The sequence below is a fragment of the Danio rerio genome, chromosome 20 (genome assembly GCF_052040795.2).
Source record: "Danio rerio strain M-AB ecotype USA chromosome 20, GRCz13ab, whole genome shotgun sequence".
In the NCBI taxonomy this organism is placed as follows: domain Eukaryota; kingdom Metazoa; phylum Chordata; class Actinopteri; order Cypriniformes; family Danionidae; genus Danio; species Danio rerio.
This window is the reverse complement of record NC_141040.1, coordinates 14,648,965-14,669,454: the sequence shown is the minus strand read 5'-3', so window position 1 is coordinate 14,669,454 and position 20,490 is coordinate 14,648,965. Positions and strand designations below refer to the sequence as shown.

Sequence of the window (20,490 nt, the reverse complement as noted above, 5' to 3'; positions counted from 1 at the left end):
GTAGAGAGTTTAGATTTTGCAATTCTAATAAAAATATTACAATTATGAGATACTATACTGTTAACGGTTTTGTAAATTACACAGTATATTACATAGTAAAACTGTAACATGAGAGTCACACCTAGGTTACCCCTTTTTTTCAGATTTAATATAAGTGTTTTGCGTCTCCAGAATGTGTCTGTAAAGTTTCAGCTCAAAACACCTATCAGGTTTTTCATTATACCTTCTACAAGATTCTATTTTATACATTTTTGCACTTATGTTTGTGCAAAATGATTTGTCGTACTGCGCCTTTAAGGCTAGTCTTCCACGTCAGACAACAGACAGACTTAAAGGAGAAGATCTCACGTAGCGTTTGTGAGAAATACAACAGTAAGAACTTTACCAATGAGTATTTGTTGTGCAGTTGCATCGATGAGTCACACACATTGTCGTTACAAAGTTCACGCGCACGCACACACACAGATACACACACAGATACACACACAGTGCAGCAGACACACACACAGACAAACGGAGTGCACGTTTAGCTTTGCACTTTTTTTGCACGCATATGTGACAGGATACAGGTTAATCTCCACTGCTGTATGGATATCTGTTATGTTAATGTACAAAATAAACCTGATTTAACATCCACAAACCAGGACTAAAGGCTCTTTCTTTATAATTGTTTTGAATTGCAGCTGTACTAATATAGTAAAGCTGAAGTAAATTGCTGTAATTCATTACACACATGCACTGTTTTAAAACATTTTAAACTTGTGAAACTTACTCTTGATTTCTTCACATTTGATGATGATTGATGATCCTAGCAAACTGAACAGACCTTTTATTCTCGGTTGCTTTGCGGACGTCTGGTCTTGTTGATATGATTATACATGTGACTATCGGGACATGTTAATACGCGCAGCTGTCAATCAATTCGATGGGCAGGGGGACTGCACTTCTACGTCAAGTTGCGGTCAATCTAAAAATTGCTCCAATTGGTCCACCGTTTTTATGTTGCTAAATTGGAAAAAAAAAAAGGGACTGGGTGTGTTTATATCACCGCAATATGACGGTCTTTACACTATATTTACACATCTTTCTGTCCAAACAGCTTGAAAAGTAGATTTTTCACCAAAGGTGCCCTTTAAGCTGTCATCACCAAAATGGCTAAAAGACAAAACTTTTAATTTCTTTCCCTCAGCTATTAAATATAAGTAATGAACTTATTATGTTTTTTTTCTGGGAATAATATGTTTTAATGGAGCTGTTGACATGGGGATTGAACCAGGTTTTGGTAAAAACCCAAACAATACAAACATACAAATAAAAAAACTAAAAATCTAGAAAATCTGCGATGTGTAACAATGGAATGACACAAGGAGAACGTACTGAGCTACTGAAATGTATTTAATACTTTATAGAAAAGGCTTTTTTTGTTGATGGCAGCTTAAAGACGACTCTTATGTCGAAAATGAAGTCACATGCATTCCTCAGGTGGGATTTTTTTTCACAGACTTCAACAGAGGGTAAAAATCTTAATGTTTCTGTGGGCCTCGTCTATCAAATCTGATCTTTGTTTTGTATTTTTTTTATTGGATTTGAGTCAGGCTGGGCCATTCCACAGATTGATTTACTTTCTTTGAAAGCATTTGAGAGTTTCCTAGGCAGTGTTGAACTAATGAGAGATTCCAGCTGCTGTCTGGGCTTTCATTGCCTTTCTACACCTCCCATTCATCATGTATTTAATACTTTTTTCCTGTGTCATTTGTATTACTCATAACTTAATTTGTAAACCAATTAGTTTTCTTTTCTTTTGTTTTCATACATGGACTTCGTTGGTTATTATCAACATCAGGTGAAAATTTCAAATCAGCAGCACCTTTGGAAATATTCTGAGAAAAATTATGACGTGTTCAATACTTGTTTTCCCCACTGTATTTCCAATGATCCTGTGTTAAAATGTCTTATTTTGAGTGCTTTTTGTGTGTTGCTTTAGTCCAAATAGAAATGTGCACCAGAATTGTTTGATTTTATTTAATCCTTAACATGCAAAACAATGCAAATCAAATGTTGGAATAAGACACCAATTTTAAACACCTACCTGCATGTTCTTGAAAACATTATCTGAACCATGGAAGCCCCCGCGGCAGTATTTAATTTCACTTGGTTTGCTGTTGAAAAACAAACAAACACAAAATGAGTACAATTGTCACTTTTGAGGTCTTTCAAGGCAAGTGAGTGTAATCTTCTTAAAATCATCAATAGCCAGTTTAGATTGCAAGTTGTGTCATTACAAACAGAGTTTGGTGAATCTGTTTTTCCAGAATCTATCAACTGTATATATGCAACATTTCTGCAATGTTTTGCATATAATGTAATTTATTTATTAATTTTCCTTCGACTTAGTCCCTTATTTATAAGAGGTCGCCACAGTGGAATGAACCGAAACTGTTCCGGCATATGTTTTTATGCAGCAGATGCCCCTCCAGCCACAACCCATTGCTGGGAAACACCCATACACTCTCACATTCACACACACACACCTAAACAATAGGGCCAATTTTGTTAACCCATTTCACACATAGCACATGTCTTTGGACTGTGGGGGAAACTGGAGCACCCAGTGGAAACCCACGGCAACACTGGGAGAACAACTCCGCACAGAAATGCCAACTGGCCCAGCTGGGACTTGAACCAGCGACCTTCTAACTGTGGGGCAACAGTGCTAACCACTGGGCCATCTTGCCGCCTGTGTATAAAGTAAAAAAAAAATAAAAATTTTGTACAATTTTACAATATTTGTACAATTTTTCTGAAACCAAGTGTAATTATTACATGACAAATAAATCAAAATAATGGTCATTTCACGGCCATATATCTGATTGTATAAAATATGTTATTGTAAGTGGTTTTATATTTTGTTTACAATAGTAAAATAAAATATTGAATATTCTCAATATTTGGAAAAGAAAAAAATTGACTGTGTCTGCAGTGTTTAAATGTGATTGGTGAGGTAAACGTGAGGTTTTTGAATGAAAATCAATGAACTTAACATATATTTTGACACAAGAATAATAAAACTCACAGTGCTGCTTGCCACTGCGGCTGCATGTACAGATGTGCTCTCTCAATGCGGATGTTCTTCGCAAAATGAAGCCGTTTGGGCAGATGCTCCTTCAGATACGGTTTCATCGGCTGATTCGGTTCTCTGCACTTCAAATACAGAAAGACAAAAAAAATTATACAGTTGTCACAATGTTTAACCAGAACCTATGGTTTTTAAGGAAACAGTTCACCCAAAAGTGAAAAGTCCGTCATCATTTATTCATCTTTCACTTGTTCCAAACTTGTAGTAAGATAAACAGAAGAATGCAGGCCATTGACTATCATAATATTGTTTGTTCCTACTATAGAAGTCAATAGCTGATTTTTTTCAACATTCTTCAGAATATCTTCCTTTGTATTCAACAGAAGAAATAAATTCATAAAAGTTTTCAACCATTTGACTGTGGGTAAAACTAATTTTGCGATGAACTGTCCCTTTAAGTTGGGTGAGGGATTTTGAGACAGGGTCATACCGAAAGATTCTTCACCAGGCCTTCATAATCAACTGCCAGATGAATACAGGACAAAAGACAGAGATTAAAAAGTAAATTTGATGGACATAACACTTACACAAATTAATAACTCATAATATTTAAAGCTGAAGAAACACTCAAATAGAAAGAGAATCAAGAAGTGATGTGTGTCAAGTTAAATCTGTGCACGTACAGGAGAAGAACTCCTCAGGCACGTGTCGCGGTCGGACTCTCGCGGCAGGACCCTGGATCACAGTGATGTCATTGATGTTGTCCAGATAGTTGGAGACGTAAGCAGCTTTCTTACATGACGCTTCTTCCATTCCTGAATGTTTCACAGACACAGAGTAGACCAGAGTTCGACTTAATGACACTTGTGTGTTTGATATGCACGCTTTTTTCTACCACAGCATTAAAAAAGGGGAGTTTATGTTTACAAAATTTTGATTGTGAACTTCTAACTTTTTCTTGGGATATTTAGTCTATGTTTAAAATTTTTTTTTAAAACCAAACTGCTACCTTAATGACTAATACACAGCATATTACTTGATGCTTCTTACATTCCTGAATGTTTATATAATATTGGGTATTAAGTATTGAGCTTATTAAGTCAAAGCAAACGTTTTTATAGCAAGAGAACTGTACCTTAAAATACAGTGTACATCCTGGCTTTTTGTTAGAATTTACAGTTTATGTGTGAAAAAGTATACATGTTTATACTTGTATATGTTGTAATCGCCAGTAGGACTGTCATACCACGCGACTGGGGATTACTCCACATATTACCTGCATCATCCTCCCACACTACAAATCCCATCATAACTTGCATTCATACACCATTTGAAAGTTCACTCTGAATATTCATAGCTGAAAGACCCTTTCCTCCCTTTTTGGAAAACCCTTTACATTGTTGCAAGCTGTTGCTTACCACTTTTTTTGCCTTGCCTCTGGACTGTTTATATATTTTTTTGTTTGTTTGCTGACTGCCTTGACTCCTTTTTATCTGTTGTTTGAATTACGCTCTTGATTTATCTTTAATGCTGTGTTTGCTGTTAAGTTTGGACACCTGCCTGACTATTTTAATAAACTTAATTTGGATCCAAGCCCTGTCGTCAAGTCTCCCTCAACTCAATTCTCTTGTTTTATTCTGCAATTTCAAGTTTATCTCTAGGAATTTTGACTTTACCCTCCAAACTTTAAGTTTATGTTTTGCAAAAAATCTTACATATAAATTAGTAAATAAGATAGTATTAGTTAAATGTTTTCTATTTAAATTAACACAATTTCTAAATTTGTTTGATTCAATTGAAATAAGACAGACAAAAGTTTTACAGAAGGGATTTCACATTTTACATATTAAAAATATATTTTAAAAATGCTAAAAAAGACCCAAAAGACAGTGTTTTTACAGTGTTACCACAAAGTAAAAGAATGTTTCAATTGCAATTATAACTTTCATTCTGTGTCAAAAACAAGCTTCCAAACAACCATGAATTCTTTTTTTCACAAAACAAAATGTGTAACATATTTTAATATACTGACCTAAAACATCAAGTTTTACAATAAATGGTAATTCTAGTACTTTTTCTGAGACATGGGACCAATTCAGAATTTTTGTTTCTGATCATGTAAGTATATCTTCAGACCTCAATCCTTAGGGTTTTTCAATTGCATAGTGTATTTAATTAGGTATATTGTTTAAGGATTAAATTTATAATTTTAGTTTGTTTATGTACAATTAAAATCAGAATTATTAGCCCGCTTTGAACTTATTTTTCTTTTTTAAATATTTCCCAAATGATGTTTAAAGGAGCAAGGAATTTTTCATGTTACAAATTATTGTTGTAATGTGTTATGTTTTATGTTATATATATATATATATATATATATATATATATATATATTTATATATATATATATTACATGTATTTATGTTTATATGTGTGTGTGTGTGTGTGTGTGTGTGTGTTTATATATATATATATATATATATATATATATATATATATTTGTTACATTACATGTTATACATGTTATTTCTAAATCTAAATGATCCAATATATATTTTATACATAATTGACACTAACTACACTTTTAAAATTTTTATGTATTTTCCAATTTGTGTATGTGTATGATTTCATTCTGTTTATGGGTTTCTATTTATCTGTAAAACTATCCTGCTACTTCTGTAAAAGTTTATCACACAGATAAAAACAAAAACATTTGTTCTCTGTAGTTATTACAGTCTAATTCCATCTATCAGATGAAACGTTAAGCCCAGGTCCTGACTCTCTGTGGTCATTAAAAATCCCATAGTACTTCTCATGAAAAGTACGGGTGTAACCCCTGTGTCCTGGCCAAATTCCCTCCATCGGTCCTTACCCATCATGGCCTCCCAATCATCCCCATCCGCAGAATTGGCTGTATCACTGTCTCTCTATACTATCTAAAGCTGGTGTGTGGTGAGTGCCCTGGCGTCGTTGTCCTGTGGCTGACGTCACATCATTCAAGTGGATTCTACACACTGGTGGTGGTGTGGAGAGACCCCCCTCACATGATTGTGAAGTGCTTTGGGTGTATGGCCATACACGATAAATGCGCTATATAAATATACATTACTTATTCACAGTGCGCTTTGGCATTTTGTTCTCTCATTGAAGTGTCAAAGAAAGCGTTCGAGGTTACTAAAGTAACCCTTCGTTCCCCGAGGAGGGGAACGGAAGCACTATAAGTGGATTTGATGTTCTAAATCCACGTATGGGAGATTCGGTTCAGAAGCTACTCGTCTGAAAGAGTATTGAACGGGCCAATTAAGAATGAATTGGCAGCGCAAGCCTGCGCAGGTGTGCGGCATATGCAATCAACTGAGTATATAAGCACACCTGGCGCCAGCAGACGCTATCCTTTTTAAGCTGAAGAGACTTTTAACAGCTAAGGGACAGTCATTATGGCGACGGAGTATAGTGCTCCTCGGGGAACGAAGGGTTACTTTAGTAACCTCGAACGTTCCCCTTCGGGGGGAACTCCAGCACTATAAGTGGATTTGATGTTCTAAATCCACGTATGGGAGCCCATTGAAAGCGCCATAATGACTGCACCTTACCAACACCCAACATGAGAGAGTGGTCAGGCAAGCGTGACGCACCCAGATCATGAGAGGCGCGGTCCTCCAACGTGCCCTTGGCCCTAACTTATCCCACTTCAAAAGAAGCTTTGCGGAATAGGTATATTTTTTTGGGAGTCGTTAGCATCTAGATAATTCTAGGAATATACGACAGTACGTTGGGAAGCGTGCCATCCCAGTAGGGAGGACGCTGAGGAGACCATCCGCACCCAATAGGGGGAAACAAATGGAATTACATATGGACTAACCCTGAAAGGGGGAGTGCGCATAGGAAGGTGGTTAGCAGATAGGGAAAGCACGGGTCCGCCCAGGGGGGGGGACTTAACCGTGGCGGAAAGCATGTGGGGATCATCAGCGGGGATCGGCCATAGCAGGCACTTATATCCAAAACGCGGGCTGACCAGCGGGCAGACCTACAACGTAAGGGGCCAGCAAGTGACTCCTCCGCTGAGTCAGTGCTGGGGGCCTCGGAGGAATCTGCAGGGCTCACCGAATGGTGAACTTTACTGACAGACAGGAGGGTGCACATCTCTCCGTGTTAGGGAAAAAAGGCACCGCAAGTGTGTACAACACCTACCGAGTTGTTTCCTCAATCACCAAAGGTACCTAACACCCTTGAGGAAACCGGCTCTACTCGCAGATTATAAAATCTTGCGAATGTGTTGGGTGTCGCCCAGCCCGCAGCTCTACAAATGTCTGTTATAGAAGCGCCGCGTGCACACGCCCAAGAGGATGCAACGCTCCGAGTGGAGTGCGCACGCACTCCCGGGGGGGCGCGGCTGACCTCTGCTCAATAAGCACATGAAATGGCCTCCACAATCCAGTGGGATAAACGTTGTTTAGACACGGCACTTCCCTGCTGCCGTCCGCCATAACAGACAAAGAGCTGCTCAGAAGATCTAAAGATCTGAGTCCGGTCCACATAATGCGCAGAGCGCGAACTGGACAAGTAAGGACAGGGCTGGGTCTGCCTCCTCCGGGGGCAGCGCTTGCAGGGTTACTACCTGATCTCTAAAGGGAGTGGTAGGAACTTTGGGCACATAACCCGGGCGGGGTCTCAGGATAACATGAGAAAATCCCGGCCCGAATTCCAGGCACGAGTCACTGACCGAAAATGCCTCCAGGTCCCCGACCCTCTTGATGGAGGCCAACGCGACCAGCAGAGCTGTCTTCAGGGACAGAAATCTTAAAGATACTGTATCGAGTGGCTCGAAGGGATCAAATCGCAGGCTCGTGAGAACGAGGGCGAGATCCCAAGAGGGCGTGAGAGGGGGGCGAGTTGGATTAATTCGCCTAGCGCCTATGAGGAACCGGATGATGAGGTTATGCTTTCCCACGGTGCCACCAGCCACCGCGTCATGGTGAGCGGAGATGGCGGCAACGTAAACCTTGAGAGTGGAGAGCGACAGCCTACTGTCCAGCTTCTCTTGAAGGAAAGAGAGCACAACACTGATCTGGCAAGATCGGGGGTCTTCTGCGAGAGACACACCACTCAGTGAATAGACTCCACTTCAGGGCGTAGGCGCGCCTCGTAGAGGGGGCTCTAGCCTGAGTGATGGTATCAACCACCGCGGCGGCAGGTTACCCAAGTCTTCCTCGCGTCTATGGACCACACGTGGAGGTTCCAGAGATCGGCACGAGGGTGCCAGACGGTGCCTTGTCCCTGAGAAAGTAGGTCCTTTCTCAAAGGAATCTGCCATGGGAGGGCCGTCACGAGGAGGGAGAGCTCTGATATCCAGGTCCGGTTGGGCCAGAGGGGCGCAACTAACAGAACCTGTTCCTCGTCCTCCCTGACCTTGCACATTAACTGCGCGATCAGGCTCACTGGGGGAAACGCAAATTTGCGTATGCCCCGAGGTCAGCTGTGGGCCAGTGCATACATGCCGAGAGAGCCCTCGGACAGGGAATAAAACAACTGGCAATGAGCGTTCTCGGGGGAAGCAAACAGATCGATCTGGGCCTCCCCGAATCGCGCCCATATCAGCTGGACAGACTCGGGGTGGAGTCTCCATTCTCCAGAGTGAATCTGCTGCCGTGAGAGCACATCGGCTGCACGGTTGAGCATACCTGGGATGTGAATGGCGCGCAGCGACTTCAGCCGCGGGTGACTCCAGAGGAGCAGACGGCGGGCGAGCTGAGACATGCGGCGAGAGCGCATACCCCCCATGCGGTTGATATACGCCGCCGCCGCCGTACTGTCCGTCCTGACCAGCACGTGTTGCTGCTCCAGCACCGGAGAAAAACGGCGGAGAGCAAGGAACACTGCCAACAGCTCTAGGCGATTGATATGCCAATGCAGCTGGGCACCTACCCACAGGCCAGCAGCCGCATGCCCGCGACACACGGCTCCCCAGCCTGTGCTGGATGCATCTGTCGAAACAACAACATGACTGGACGCCTGTCCCAGAGGCACACCGGCCTGCAGGAACGAGGGGTCGTTCCAGGGGCTGAGGGTGCGGCGACACAGCGCAGTAACAGAGACTCGGTGTGTGCCCGCATACCATGCGCGTCTCGGAACTCGATCTTGAAGTCAGTGCTGAAGTGGTCTCATATGGAGCAATCCGAGCGGCGTGACAGCCGCAGCGGAAGCCATATGCCCCAGGAGCCTCTGAAAATATTTCAGTGGGACCACTAACTTGCTGTCGAGCTCCTTCAGACAGTTCAGCAGCAGGCGAGCGCGCTCTCCGGAGAGGCACGCTACCATGGTGACCGAGTCCAGCTCCATCCCGAGAAAAGAGATCCTCTGCACCGGGGCGAGTTTGCTCTTTTCCCAGTTGACCTGCAACCCCAATAGGCGGAGATGCCGGAGCACCTCGTCTCTGTGCATAGTCAATTGCTCCCGAGAGTGGGCTAAAATCAGCCAATCGTCGAGATAATTGAGTACGCGGATGCCCGCAAGCCGCAGAGGCGCTAGGGCACCCTCCGCGAGTTTGGTGAAGACCCGCGGAGACAGAGAGAGCCCGAAGGGGAGGACCTTGTACTGCCATGCTCGACCTTCGAACGCAAACCGCAGAACTGACGGTGGCGTGGAAGAATGGAGACATGAAAATACGCGTCCTTCAGGTCTATGGCTGCAAACCAATCCTGAGGACGAACGCATCGGAGGATGCACCTCTGCGTAAGCATTCTGAACGACAGCTTGTGAAGGCAGCGATTCAAAACGCGCAGATCTAGGATTGGCCATGACCCACCGCTCTTTTTGGGTACGATGAAGTACGGGCTGTAAAACCCGCTTTCCATCTCGGCTGGAGGTACCGGCTTGATTGCACCCTTCGCCAGGAGGGCAGCAATCTCCTCTCGCAAGACAGGGGTGGGCAGGGGATTGACCCTGGTGAAATACACGCCCGTGAACCTGGGAGGCCGTTAGGAGAACTGTAGTTCGTAGCCGAGTCTGATCGTGCGCATGAGCCACCGCAAGGGGCTGGCCCGCGCTAACCAGGCAGGCAGAGCCCTCGCTAATGACGTCATCGCAGCAATCGTTGACGTACCCGCGGAGGGGCAGCGCGGAGCGGGTGTGCTGATCCGGGGAGCGCGAGGGTCCCACAGAAGAGCTGGAGGAGAGCGATTCGCTCTGGCTCCGCACCCTAACTCCAGAGGGGGGGCTTGGGGGCTTGGAAAAGGGAGACCGTCCCCCCAGCGCCCGTGAGCCGCTGGCGGAGCATGCAGACCTTGCGAGCTGAGAGGCGGCGCGTCCCAGGCTGGCAGGGCCTGCAGTGCCCGTGAGCCACTGGCGGAGTGCACCGAACCTACGAGCTAGAGAGCTGAGCTCAAACTGGCAGATTTCGGGCTGTCACCTTCGGAGAAGTGGAAAAGTGCCCTTTCATTTCATGGCAGTAAAAGGTGCCGTTGGAAATGGCGCCCCGCCCTCCAGCAGGGAAAGAGCAAGTTCCCTCCTCTCCAGATGACCTGTCCCAGGGACGCTTCGCGGTCCGTTGCCAGACTTAGCGGCGTTCTGGGCAGGGGGAGTTGCCTGCTTCCGAGGTGCTCGATGCGCTCGCTTCGCCAGAGGCGAGTGCGGGGGCGGTGCAGCTCTCGTAGGCGGGCGCCTTCGGCGAGGAGCAGGTATGGATGGCACGGCGGGCGGAGCGGGCTTACGGGGCCGCCGATTAGACATCACCCATCGGACTGCTCACTCACTGCCTCGAATTCCTGGGTGAATTCGCAGACTGTGTCGCCGACCAGCTTGGGATATGGGCGAGTCAAGAAAGCGGACTTTGTCAACTTCGCGCATATCAACCAAGTTTTGTTAGAGGTGGGGCTCCTGGACCACTAGTGTGGACATCGTCCTCCCCAAAGCACACGCAGCGGACTTAGTAGTCCGAAGAGCTTAGTCGGCTGCGGTGCGAAGCTCATAAGCCTGGGTTGGACCCACCCTCGTGCAACTCGGCCAGCGCCTGCGCTTGGTAGCGCTGGTCGGTGGCTATCGCATGCAAGGCGGATGCAGCCTGGTCCGTAGCTTTGTAAGCTCTAGCTCCGAGGGAGCCGAAAACTCACAGGCTTTGGATGGGAGACGAGGCAGACCCCGCCAAGAAGAGGCGCTGCGCGGATTAACCTCCATAGCACACTCAACCTGAGGAATTGCCACATACCCCCTGGCCGCTCCACCACCAAGAGTGGTGAGGGTGGAGGGACACGCAGCACAAGCAGAAAAAAGGTGCTCTTTAGACTGCGTGAGCCTACTGTGCGTTGCCGGGAAGAAGGGAACGCCCCTCTAGTTGGTCCGGCCGCGGAGCTGGGGGATAAACCATCTCCAACCCACGGCCGAAGCAGCCCGGGAAAGCACGGCTAACACGTCCGTTTCAGTATCCGTTTTGACAGCGCTCACCTGCCCGAAGGGGGCGAGCGGGTCCGGATCATCGTCGGACAATGAAAGCCCACCCTCCGATGCCGCGGAGGACATCTGATCTCCGGTGTCAGCGAGCGTGAGAGCTACCATCTGATTAGACGGATCACTCCCAGCGCCCGAAGCTTGGATGGAGCGCTTGGAGGAGTGAGAGGTCCGCGAGCCCTTAGGCGGCGGATTATCTCTCGCTGGAACCCTCAGATCTGCCCGAGCGCCCGCTGCAGAACAGGAGGCGACTGGGGTGGCTCGCTCTCTCACGAAAGTTAGCCGCGATCTCAACTGCGTAGTGACGACATGAACCGCCCCCGAGCACCACATTAACATGCTGGACCCCCAAACATGTAATGCGGTGATCGTGCCCATCATTCGGAGCCAGGAAACCCCCGCAACCAGAAACGCACAGTCGGAGCGCCGTCCTGAAAAGGACGTGCTGCACGACTGTGTTGCTCTTTTAGGATGCTTTGCAACAATACGCACCGCTCTGGAGGACCGGACCCAAAGGGACGCCAGGCAAGGGAGAAACCCAGCTCGACCATCTGCCACTGCGTGGACTCGCTCTGGACCGGGAGACACTCGTTCGCACGAAGTGGCTGTAGACAGCAGGAGGAACCCTCATGAAGCTCGATCAGAAAAGTCTCTGAAGCGAAAAGGATAGCGTCTGCTGGCGCCAGGTGTGCTTATATACTCAGTTGATTGCATATGCCGCACACCTGCGCAGGCTTGCGCTGCCAATTCATTCTTAATTGGCGCGTTCAATACTCTTTCAGACGAGTAGCTTCTGAACCGAATCTCCCATACGTGGATTTAGAACATCAAATCCACTTATAGTGCTGGAGTTCCCCCCGAAGGGGAACATAATTCCTTAACATAAAACAGCTTAAAGTAAAACCTCAACTTCTTTCATTATATTGTGGAGCGAGTACTAATTAAACATCAGTGACGAAACTGTAGTGCAGTGATTCAAAACATACAGGCGCAATATGCATTCACAATTACTCCCACCACACATAGGCAGAGCAGCACAGACAATTAAAAACCTCAGAGTCCAAATTAGTATGCTAGCAAGCCTCAAGGCGTACATCAAAGTCAGCAGACACATGTGCAATCCCACACGCCTTTAATTGGGCTCAATCTCAAATGAAGACACACGTCAGGCAGATGTCACTCTGTGCCTGCCCGGCCGCAGTAGATGGGAATTGGAGGACTGCTTTTCCCTTTAAATAATGCTTTGACATGTAGTGTGGGAGATAAAGCCTTTAGAGAATACAGTCTTTTAACAAGCACCTTTTGTTTTTAGCAGGTAATAGCAAATATATGTAATTGAAGTTTTTATAAATATGTAAAAATAAGATGAAAATTTACGACAAGGTTGAACTGTTAAAGGGACAGTTCACCCAAAAATGAAAATTCTATCATTATTTACTGATACTGGTTCTTAATCTAAACATATTTGAGCTTCTGTTGGACACAAAAGCTGGGAACCAGTAACCACTAACTTCTCTATTATGGAAGTCAATTGCTACCACTTTCCAGCGTTTTTCAAAATATCTTTTTTGTGTTGGGAGAAAAAAAAACTTTATATATATATATATATATATATATATATATATATATATATATATATATATATATATATATATATATATATATATATATATATATATATATATATATTTATATTTATTTATTTATTTATTTATTATATTTTTGTATTTATTTTATTATTCATTAATTTATTCATTCCTTTTCTTATTTTGGCTCAGTCCCTTTAATAATCTGGGGTGGCCACAGCGGAATGAAGCAACAACTTTTCCAGCATATGTTTTACACAGTGTATGCCCTTCCAGCTGCAACCCATCACTGGGATACATCCACACACAATTTCATATGTATTTATTTGTTCATATTTATTTATTTACATATTTATTTATCTATTTATTTTTATATTTATTTATTTATTTACTTATTTTCATCTTTATTTATTTATTTTCATACTACTTAATTCATTAGTTTACCTATTTATTTATTTACTTATTTATTTTCATATTTATTTATTTATTTTTATATTTATTTATTTACTTATTTTTTCATATTTATTTATTTATTTTTACTTATTTATTTTCATATTTATTTATTTTCATATTTATTTATTTACTTATTAACTTATCTTCATATTTAAATCGCTCATTTTCAGTTTATTTGGACCCAAGAAATGGAGGAAAAACTAGTAGAAAGGAGCACTGTGTCTGTTTGACTATCATCTGAGCAATACCACAATCAGGTCGAAAAGTAAAAAAATAAAAAAAAAGTTGAGGAGAGAATGTTAATGCTTTTCAAAAGCCAGGTAAGCAACACAAGTTTCTAAAGCTAAAGCCTTCTTTTTCCATTATGTAGTGAATAATAAAAAAAGATATTACGTGACCTTGCGTTGCTTCCATATCACTGTTCGAGTTTGTTTGGTTGTGAGACGTAGTTTGGACAAAGTTGTCTGTGATTCTTTCTATTTTAAAGTCATGCAGTGTGAACTCTCCTGTTGCTGATCCATCCACAGTGTAAACACAGCAGAGACAGAACACTAACCTAGATAGTTTTGCAGTGTGGAAACATCTTCGACATGACTACTTTGAAAATCATGCAGTCTAATCTCCGCATTACTTCGAAGACATTACTGACTATGAATATCTGTAATGTAGTTATTTGCCTTAATAGACAATAATATATTTAGGGTGTTTACATGAAGTGATTTCATGTAAAAGTTTCCTGTAATTTGGGGGGGCTTTAACTGCAGTTCAGCAGTTTCACTTCACAAAAAAACTTTTCGCAATGTGTGTGTGTGTGTGTGTGTGTGGTACTTTACCTTTAGTCACAGTAATGCCACTATGCATACTCCACGTCTTAATTCCCTTTCTGTTTAGCTCAGTTATGACTTTAGTTGGATTAAGGTAATCAAAAATTGCTCTTTTGAGCTTCTGTAGGCCTACAGATCATAAATTCATGTTTAACTGAATAAACAGTTAGTAAACACAAGTACATCTTATAAGTTATTTTCATCACCAATTATCATAGTAGATAAGTTTTTCAAACAGCTTGTGATGCATTTTGGAAACCAGAGATGAGCCCCTGGTCTAATGCGCTACCTGGCTTGAGAAACCCATTCTCAAAGACTTATATTATAGTGATTATTACTATTAAAATGACAACACAAATATAAATACAAACTATATAAAATTCTATAAGGCAAAAGTAGCATGCTCAAACAATAAACTAATAATTGATTATGTATACTGCTGTTTTGTATCTTTAAACTACTAAAACACTTACATTGCTTTCTAATTTTAAGTTCAGTGTTCTTACACATTTTTAAGTCAATTTTAAACATTTTTAAGCACTTTCCATTGACTAACATTAACAAACACACGCTTTCCTCTTAGCTTAAACCAGGACCATTCAAGCAGGATCGCCACCGTTTTTAACTCACTATTCAAATATCACCGCATAGCCAACACCTAATCATATTTTGTCTTTCTATCTCTTTTCGCAAATCAATGCAGTCAAAGTTTTTTTAAATGTTTACTAATGTTACAAAGTGAATAGGCAACGACCCCCAAAAAAGTCACACTAATCACCACAATACTGACTTCAAATAAAAAAATTAAAACAATATCAAAAACCTCAGTTAACTCTCAATAAGAACTTAAATTTACGTGAGATCTTGAAATGTTTATTTTATTGTTTATTATTTACCATTAAAGTTACACTTGAAAATGCAATGCTGTACTCACCGTGGTCTGATACAAGAACCACGTTGACACATTTGTGCAGATTTCTTTCCTTCAGACCATCCATCAACATCCCAATCAGCCTGTCAACATTAATTAATGCCTCAATAACCTGCAACAAAAAATCAATCGTTCATGTATATTCTTTTGTTTATAGAGTGAGAAGTTTGCCTGTTTTCTGTCCATTATTATTCCTCATTTCTCTCACAAGCAACTGAATCAAAAGTTCTAAAACAATAAGCACACTTCTGTATTGCAGAATAAAGTCAATATAACATAAGAGTATTAGCATTAATGTTAAACAAGAAAAAAGAAAGCTAAGAAAAAAGTAAACTATTAAAATACCAATCATAAGTGAACCTGGACCACAAAACCAGCCTTACACTGTGTCCTAACAACATATGGCTACTGAGAATTTGCAAGTGATCTAAAGTAATCACTCAGATCCCATGCCAACATAAAATTTCTCTAAAGTTTCTCTTTCAAAGTGGCATTCTTTCTTGTTTTTTTTTTTTTTTTTTTTACAGTTTTTTAATAAGATCTTAATAGGCCTAAGTGATCAACTGTGTGTTTTTTAAGCAGCTGTGTGTTTTATCTTATACTATAGTTTAACTGACTGTTAGGCTATTTTGAATTAAAACCTCCGGAAATAATTTGAATTACAAATTCGCTTCCACGACCATGTTTTATTAATGCATACACTTGTTTTAGTTAAAGTTATACTTTAATAATTGATTATGACTTGAAATACATCATTACTGGAATAGTCCTTCTAAATCTATGAACTAAAGAATGAACTTAAGCCTGCATGAACAACAGAACACATACAGGTACAAAATTAAAATTGAATAGATTCTAAAAAGAGCCTAACAACAGACATGCGAAGTGTATATAGCCTTAGGCTGGGGAATGCGCAATTTAAAAAAGCATATACTGTAGCATATACAACCAACAAAACAACTTTTTTTTCCATTTGGAAAATTAAAGTTATTTATTATAGTTCTTATAAAAGATCCATTTTTAAAATAGCCTACAAGCAAATCCAATGATTTAACTGATTTTTATGATGACTCCACACCAAAGGTGTTTATTTTATAAACTATAAAACATCAAAAGCAAATTAATGCAATACTATATGTAAAAAAAAAAAAAAACAATAAAAAAAATATTATATACTAGCCTATAGCCTATAATAAGTCAACATATTGCCTTATTGTTTCTTCACGTGCAGCGTGCATATTGGACCACGAGTGACCTTTAAATAATGATAATATAATGCCACACAATGATAAAATAATGATATATTAAGAATTACAGTAGAGCAATTAAATGCATATTTTCCATGGAGCGATCCGTGTGCTGTTTTTATTTGACGGAAGAAAAAAAACATGAATGGAAAAAACAGCCAATGCTTGTTCTTTAAAATAATTCAGTCAGTGTTTTGGTTTTAATCTAAATTTCTAATTTAAGTAAAAAAAATATCTAGGATAGGCCTATTTATGTTTTTTTTTATGCTGTTGGAAACGTAACTGCACGAAGATGTTTTGTATGCTGTTGTTCGCATGTTAAAATAAAATTTTAAATGCAATACTTAATGTGTCAGACACTAAATAAAATTCATTCATTTATTTTCTTGTCGACTTAGTCCCTTTATTAATGCGGGGTCGCCACAGCGGAGTGAACCGCTAACTTATCCAGCAAGTTTTTATGCAGCAGATGCCCTTCCAGCCGCAACCCATCACTGGGAAACTACATAAAATTGTATATTGTAATTAGTTTTTTTGCTTTATTATAATGTTTTTTGAAACTGTTTTAATTAACTGGCCAGTTTCAGTGTGTTTCAATTTTGTTACATTTTATTTTTTATTTTTTGCATGTGCATGTGAAATATGCATACATAGTGTAGCAGCAACAAAAAATGGGAAAATGTAATATTAGCTATATTTAAAAAAAAAAAAAAAAACAGTATTGCTGCAGATCATTTTAATGCATTTAATTCGACAATCAACAAGATTCCATGGACAATCAATTTTGGCATCTGCACGAAATGCGACATGACAGAAACATTTAAAAGTCACTCATAAAATACCAGCCACTAAACTCCCAATAAAAATAAGTTTTTAATCGAATCAATAAATATTAACTGCATATAATAATATTAATAGGCTACTGGGTGACTGATGGTGTTGGTTTGCATTGGAGTCACAGTTCTGACTTTCATTTTCAAACCGTTTGCTAGATATTTACTTATAGCATCTGAGGTGAACTATCTGCTGCTGCTTTCAGTAGTATGGCAATAAAAGTCATGTAAAATGATATTGATACTCACATTTTGGAGCATTTACGCTAACTAAAGCACATAATCAGTACTTAAGGTGACATTTGTCGTAGTAGTTTATGCTGTTGTTTTGCTGCAACTTTGTGGAAATAAAAAGCATTTCTAAGATAGAAATTTTCCACCTCAGCATCGTCAATGGTTTAATAATCTCTTTAACATGAAAAAGATACATTGTATCATGTGTTATGATGTGTATTGTTAGGAGGTGGTGTTGGCTTGCACATGTATTATTTTAGAAATAGCCAAAATGCATAATAGAAGTCAAAATTATAGATTTTAATTTTAGCCATCATGTTGTATGATGACATTTTGTAAACATCTTTCTAGGAATAAGTCAAATTTCATTTTTAATTAGTAATATTCATTATTAAGAAGGTAATTTGAACAACTTGAAAGGTGATATTGTCTACATCTGGCCAGAAGAGCAATGGTTGCGCCCAACTGAACCTGGTTTCTATCAAGGTTTTTTCCTTTACTTCTGTCAATTAGTGAAGTTTGTTCCATTGGTTTGGGATTTATGGAGCTGTGCATCGATCGATTTGCTCTTCAGTGTTTGGACTTTCAGCAGTGAATATTAAAACACACTGAACCTATCTAAACTGAACTTCAACTCTGAAAACTGGACTGACAGTTTCAATTTACTAGAACTTCTATGGTAGGCTGCTTTGACAATATATACATTGTAAAAGCTGTGGGAAAATAAATTTATATAATCCAAATTAGCAATAATCTGTATATAACTGAAAAGTTATTTTCTTTAGTTTTTAGAGTTTGACAGACCTTAAAATCTCTTGGTTTCCTGACACCTGACAGTCTCCAAAGTACTCCTATTGTCAAACAAATGGTCAAGCCAGTCAACTGGTCGGATAGGTTCCGTCTCCAGAACACCATTTGCACAATTGTTTTCATGCTAAAATGTATCATGAATGGGTACTTATATGCTGATGAGATTGGGGCTGAAAAGGCAATTTACCCTGCAGACAACCACACTTCATTTGTATGCTTTGTTTTAGTCTGCCCCCACCTACATGTATCAATGACTGTAAAAATGTATTTAAACTGAGTGTCTGTTGTACTAGTTCAGAGTTCTTTCGATGGCACACATTCTTCTTATTAAAGGATTCTGCTTTGAAGATACCCAAAAGTTCTGTTTTTTTGGCTTGTCCTAAAAATTCACAACAGTTTTGGTGCCGTGAGCCAGAAAGAGAAATTCACAACAAACTACTATAGGAATAAACATGAATGCATTACATTGAAAATATATTTCAATTTTTTTGCACCCCTCAGATTCCTGATTTTTTTGTGTCAAATATTATCCTGTTCGAACTAACCACACATCAGTGGATTTATTCAGCTTTCAGTTGTATATATATATATCCACACAAATGATTCATGCTGTTTCTACACAACACAAATCGATTAAGTTAACTTAATTGTTTCTACAAATTTAAGTGGATCATATTAAACAATTAGGTTATCCCCAAAACAACTCAAGAACTGTATTGTTTCAGCTCATGATAAATCTATTAGTTTGAGCCAACAGAAAAAAAAATGAAGTGTAATAATTATAATGGTGTCTTCATTTAATATTCTATGTACTAAATCAGAAATTTTCCCCTAACTAAGCAAATATTTAAGTTTAACAATTATTTTCCTTTTTTAGTTTACCTGGGTACTCATTGGTCCATATTTGTGTCCTGATGCATCTGGCTCTTCGAAGTACAAGGTGTAAAAGTCTGGCCTGAAACAAAAGACACACTGATCTCAAAATGCCAACATCTTTTTTTTTTTTCTTCCTGTCAAAAAAATATTATTTAACATCACTAAGAATTTATATAATAACGCAGTATTTTATGTATTCATAAATGTTGAAACAGACTGAAGGCAACAATTGAAGGTTACTACTTTTAAAGGTTGAGGGAGAACAAACAAACAAAAAAAACAAATAATAAATAAATAAACATATCGATACATAAATAAATATATAAACAAATAAATAAATAAACAAGTAAATAAATAAATAAATAAATAAATAAATAAATATTACCTTTCTCCTTCAGGCAAATGCAACCATTGAAAGATCTGTGCTATCCTCTTTTCGAAAAGAATGTTCCTAATCAAAGAAAAAGACAATATTTCTTATTAGAGTGTTTCAGATTACAAGTAGCTAAAACAACATTTTAGTATGAGTTTAGTCCATTTAAAAGAATCAGAACCTTGGTTTTTGTGGGTTTTAAACTGCATAAATTTGTGTTACTGTTAAAATGATTAAATAATTTACCTGTTATACTTTATCCAGTAATCTGGGTATCGTCCATGCACTTTAACATCGGATCCTGGCCAGAAGAAAGTAGCTGTTTTAAGATGGTTTTTCATGGCTGTGATCCAAACCTAAAGACAATCAAAGGAAGATCTGAATGAGAGCATTGACAAAAGATCAGAATTGACAAAGCAGCACTTAGGAAATAAAAAAGGACCAGCAAATAAACAATAGCAGAATACACTACTTGACAAAAGTCTAACTTTTTGGAAAAACAAATAGTAACTTGACTTCTAGTTGATTATTTGGTATCAGAAGTGGCTTATAGGAAAGGTAATGGCCTCTAGATTACGCTTTTTTATCAAAATAAAATTTAATCATGCCTTCATTTTCAATTATTTAATTAGGACAGTAAAGTCTGACATTGCTTAGACCAAAGTCTTGTCACTTAACAGAAATAATGTACAGTATAGAATATAAAGTCACGGTGCAGTGGAAACAGAATGAATATTGTGTATGACTCCCATGAGCCTGGAGGACTGCATCCATACATCTGACTCAAATAACTGATTAATAAAGT

General features: G+C 40.0%; 2 protein-coding genes across 4 annotated transcripts in view; one reads left to right on the top strand and one right to left on the bottom strand.

Moving 5' to 3' along the window:
* LOC137488715 (uncharacterized) overlaps positions 1-20,490 on the top strand; it is a 731,364-nt gene that overhangs the window by 468,440 nt on the left and 242,434 nt on the right. The gene's annotated exons all lie outside the window — the stretch shown is intronic.
* Positions 1-20,490, bottom strand: part of enpp1 (ectonucleotide pyrophosphatase/phosphodiesterase 1) — a 117,831-nt gene that overhangs the window by 54,366 nt on the left and 42,975 nt on the right. For all 3 annotated transcript variants that reach the window (XR_015517794.1, NM_001030168.2, XM_087297371.1), the window contains 8 exons: positions 19,932-20,041; positions 19,698-19,763; positions 19,319-19,391; positions 15,316-15,424; positions 3,760-3,891; positions 3,567-3,598; positions 3,074-3,201; positions 2,090-2,159 (listed from right to left, as the gene is read on the bottom strand). Coding sequence is in view for 2 of the 3 variants with exons in the window: in NM_001030168.2 (NP_001025339.2) it covers positions 2,090-2,159; positions 3,074-3,201; positions 3,567-3,598; positions 3,760-3,891; positions 15,316-15,424; positions 19,319-19,391; positions 19,698-19,763; positions 19,932-20,041 (720 nt within the window). In the remaining variant the exon portion in view is untranslated. The remainder of the gene's footprint in view (positions 1-2,089; positions 2,160-3,073; positions 3,202-3,566; positions 3,599-3,759; positions 3,892-15,315; positions 15,425-19,318; positions 19,392-19,697; positions 19,764-19,931; positions 20,042-20,490) is intronic.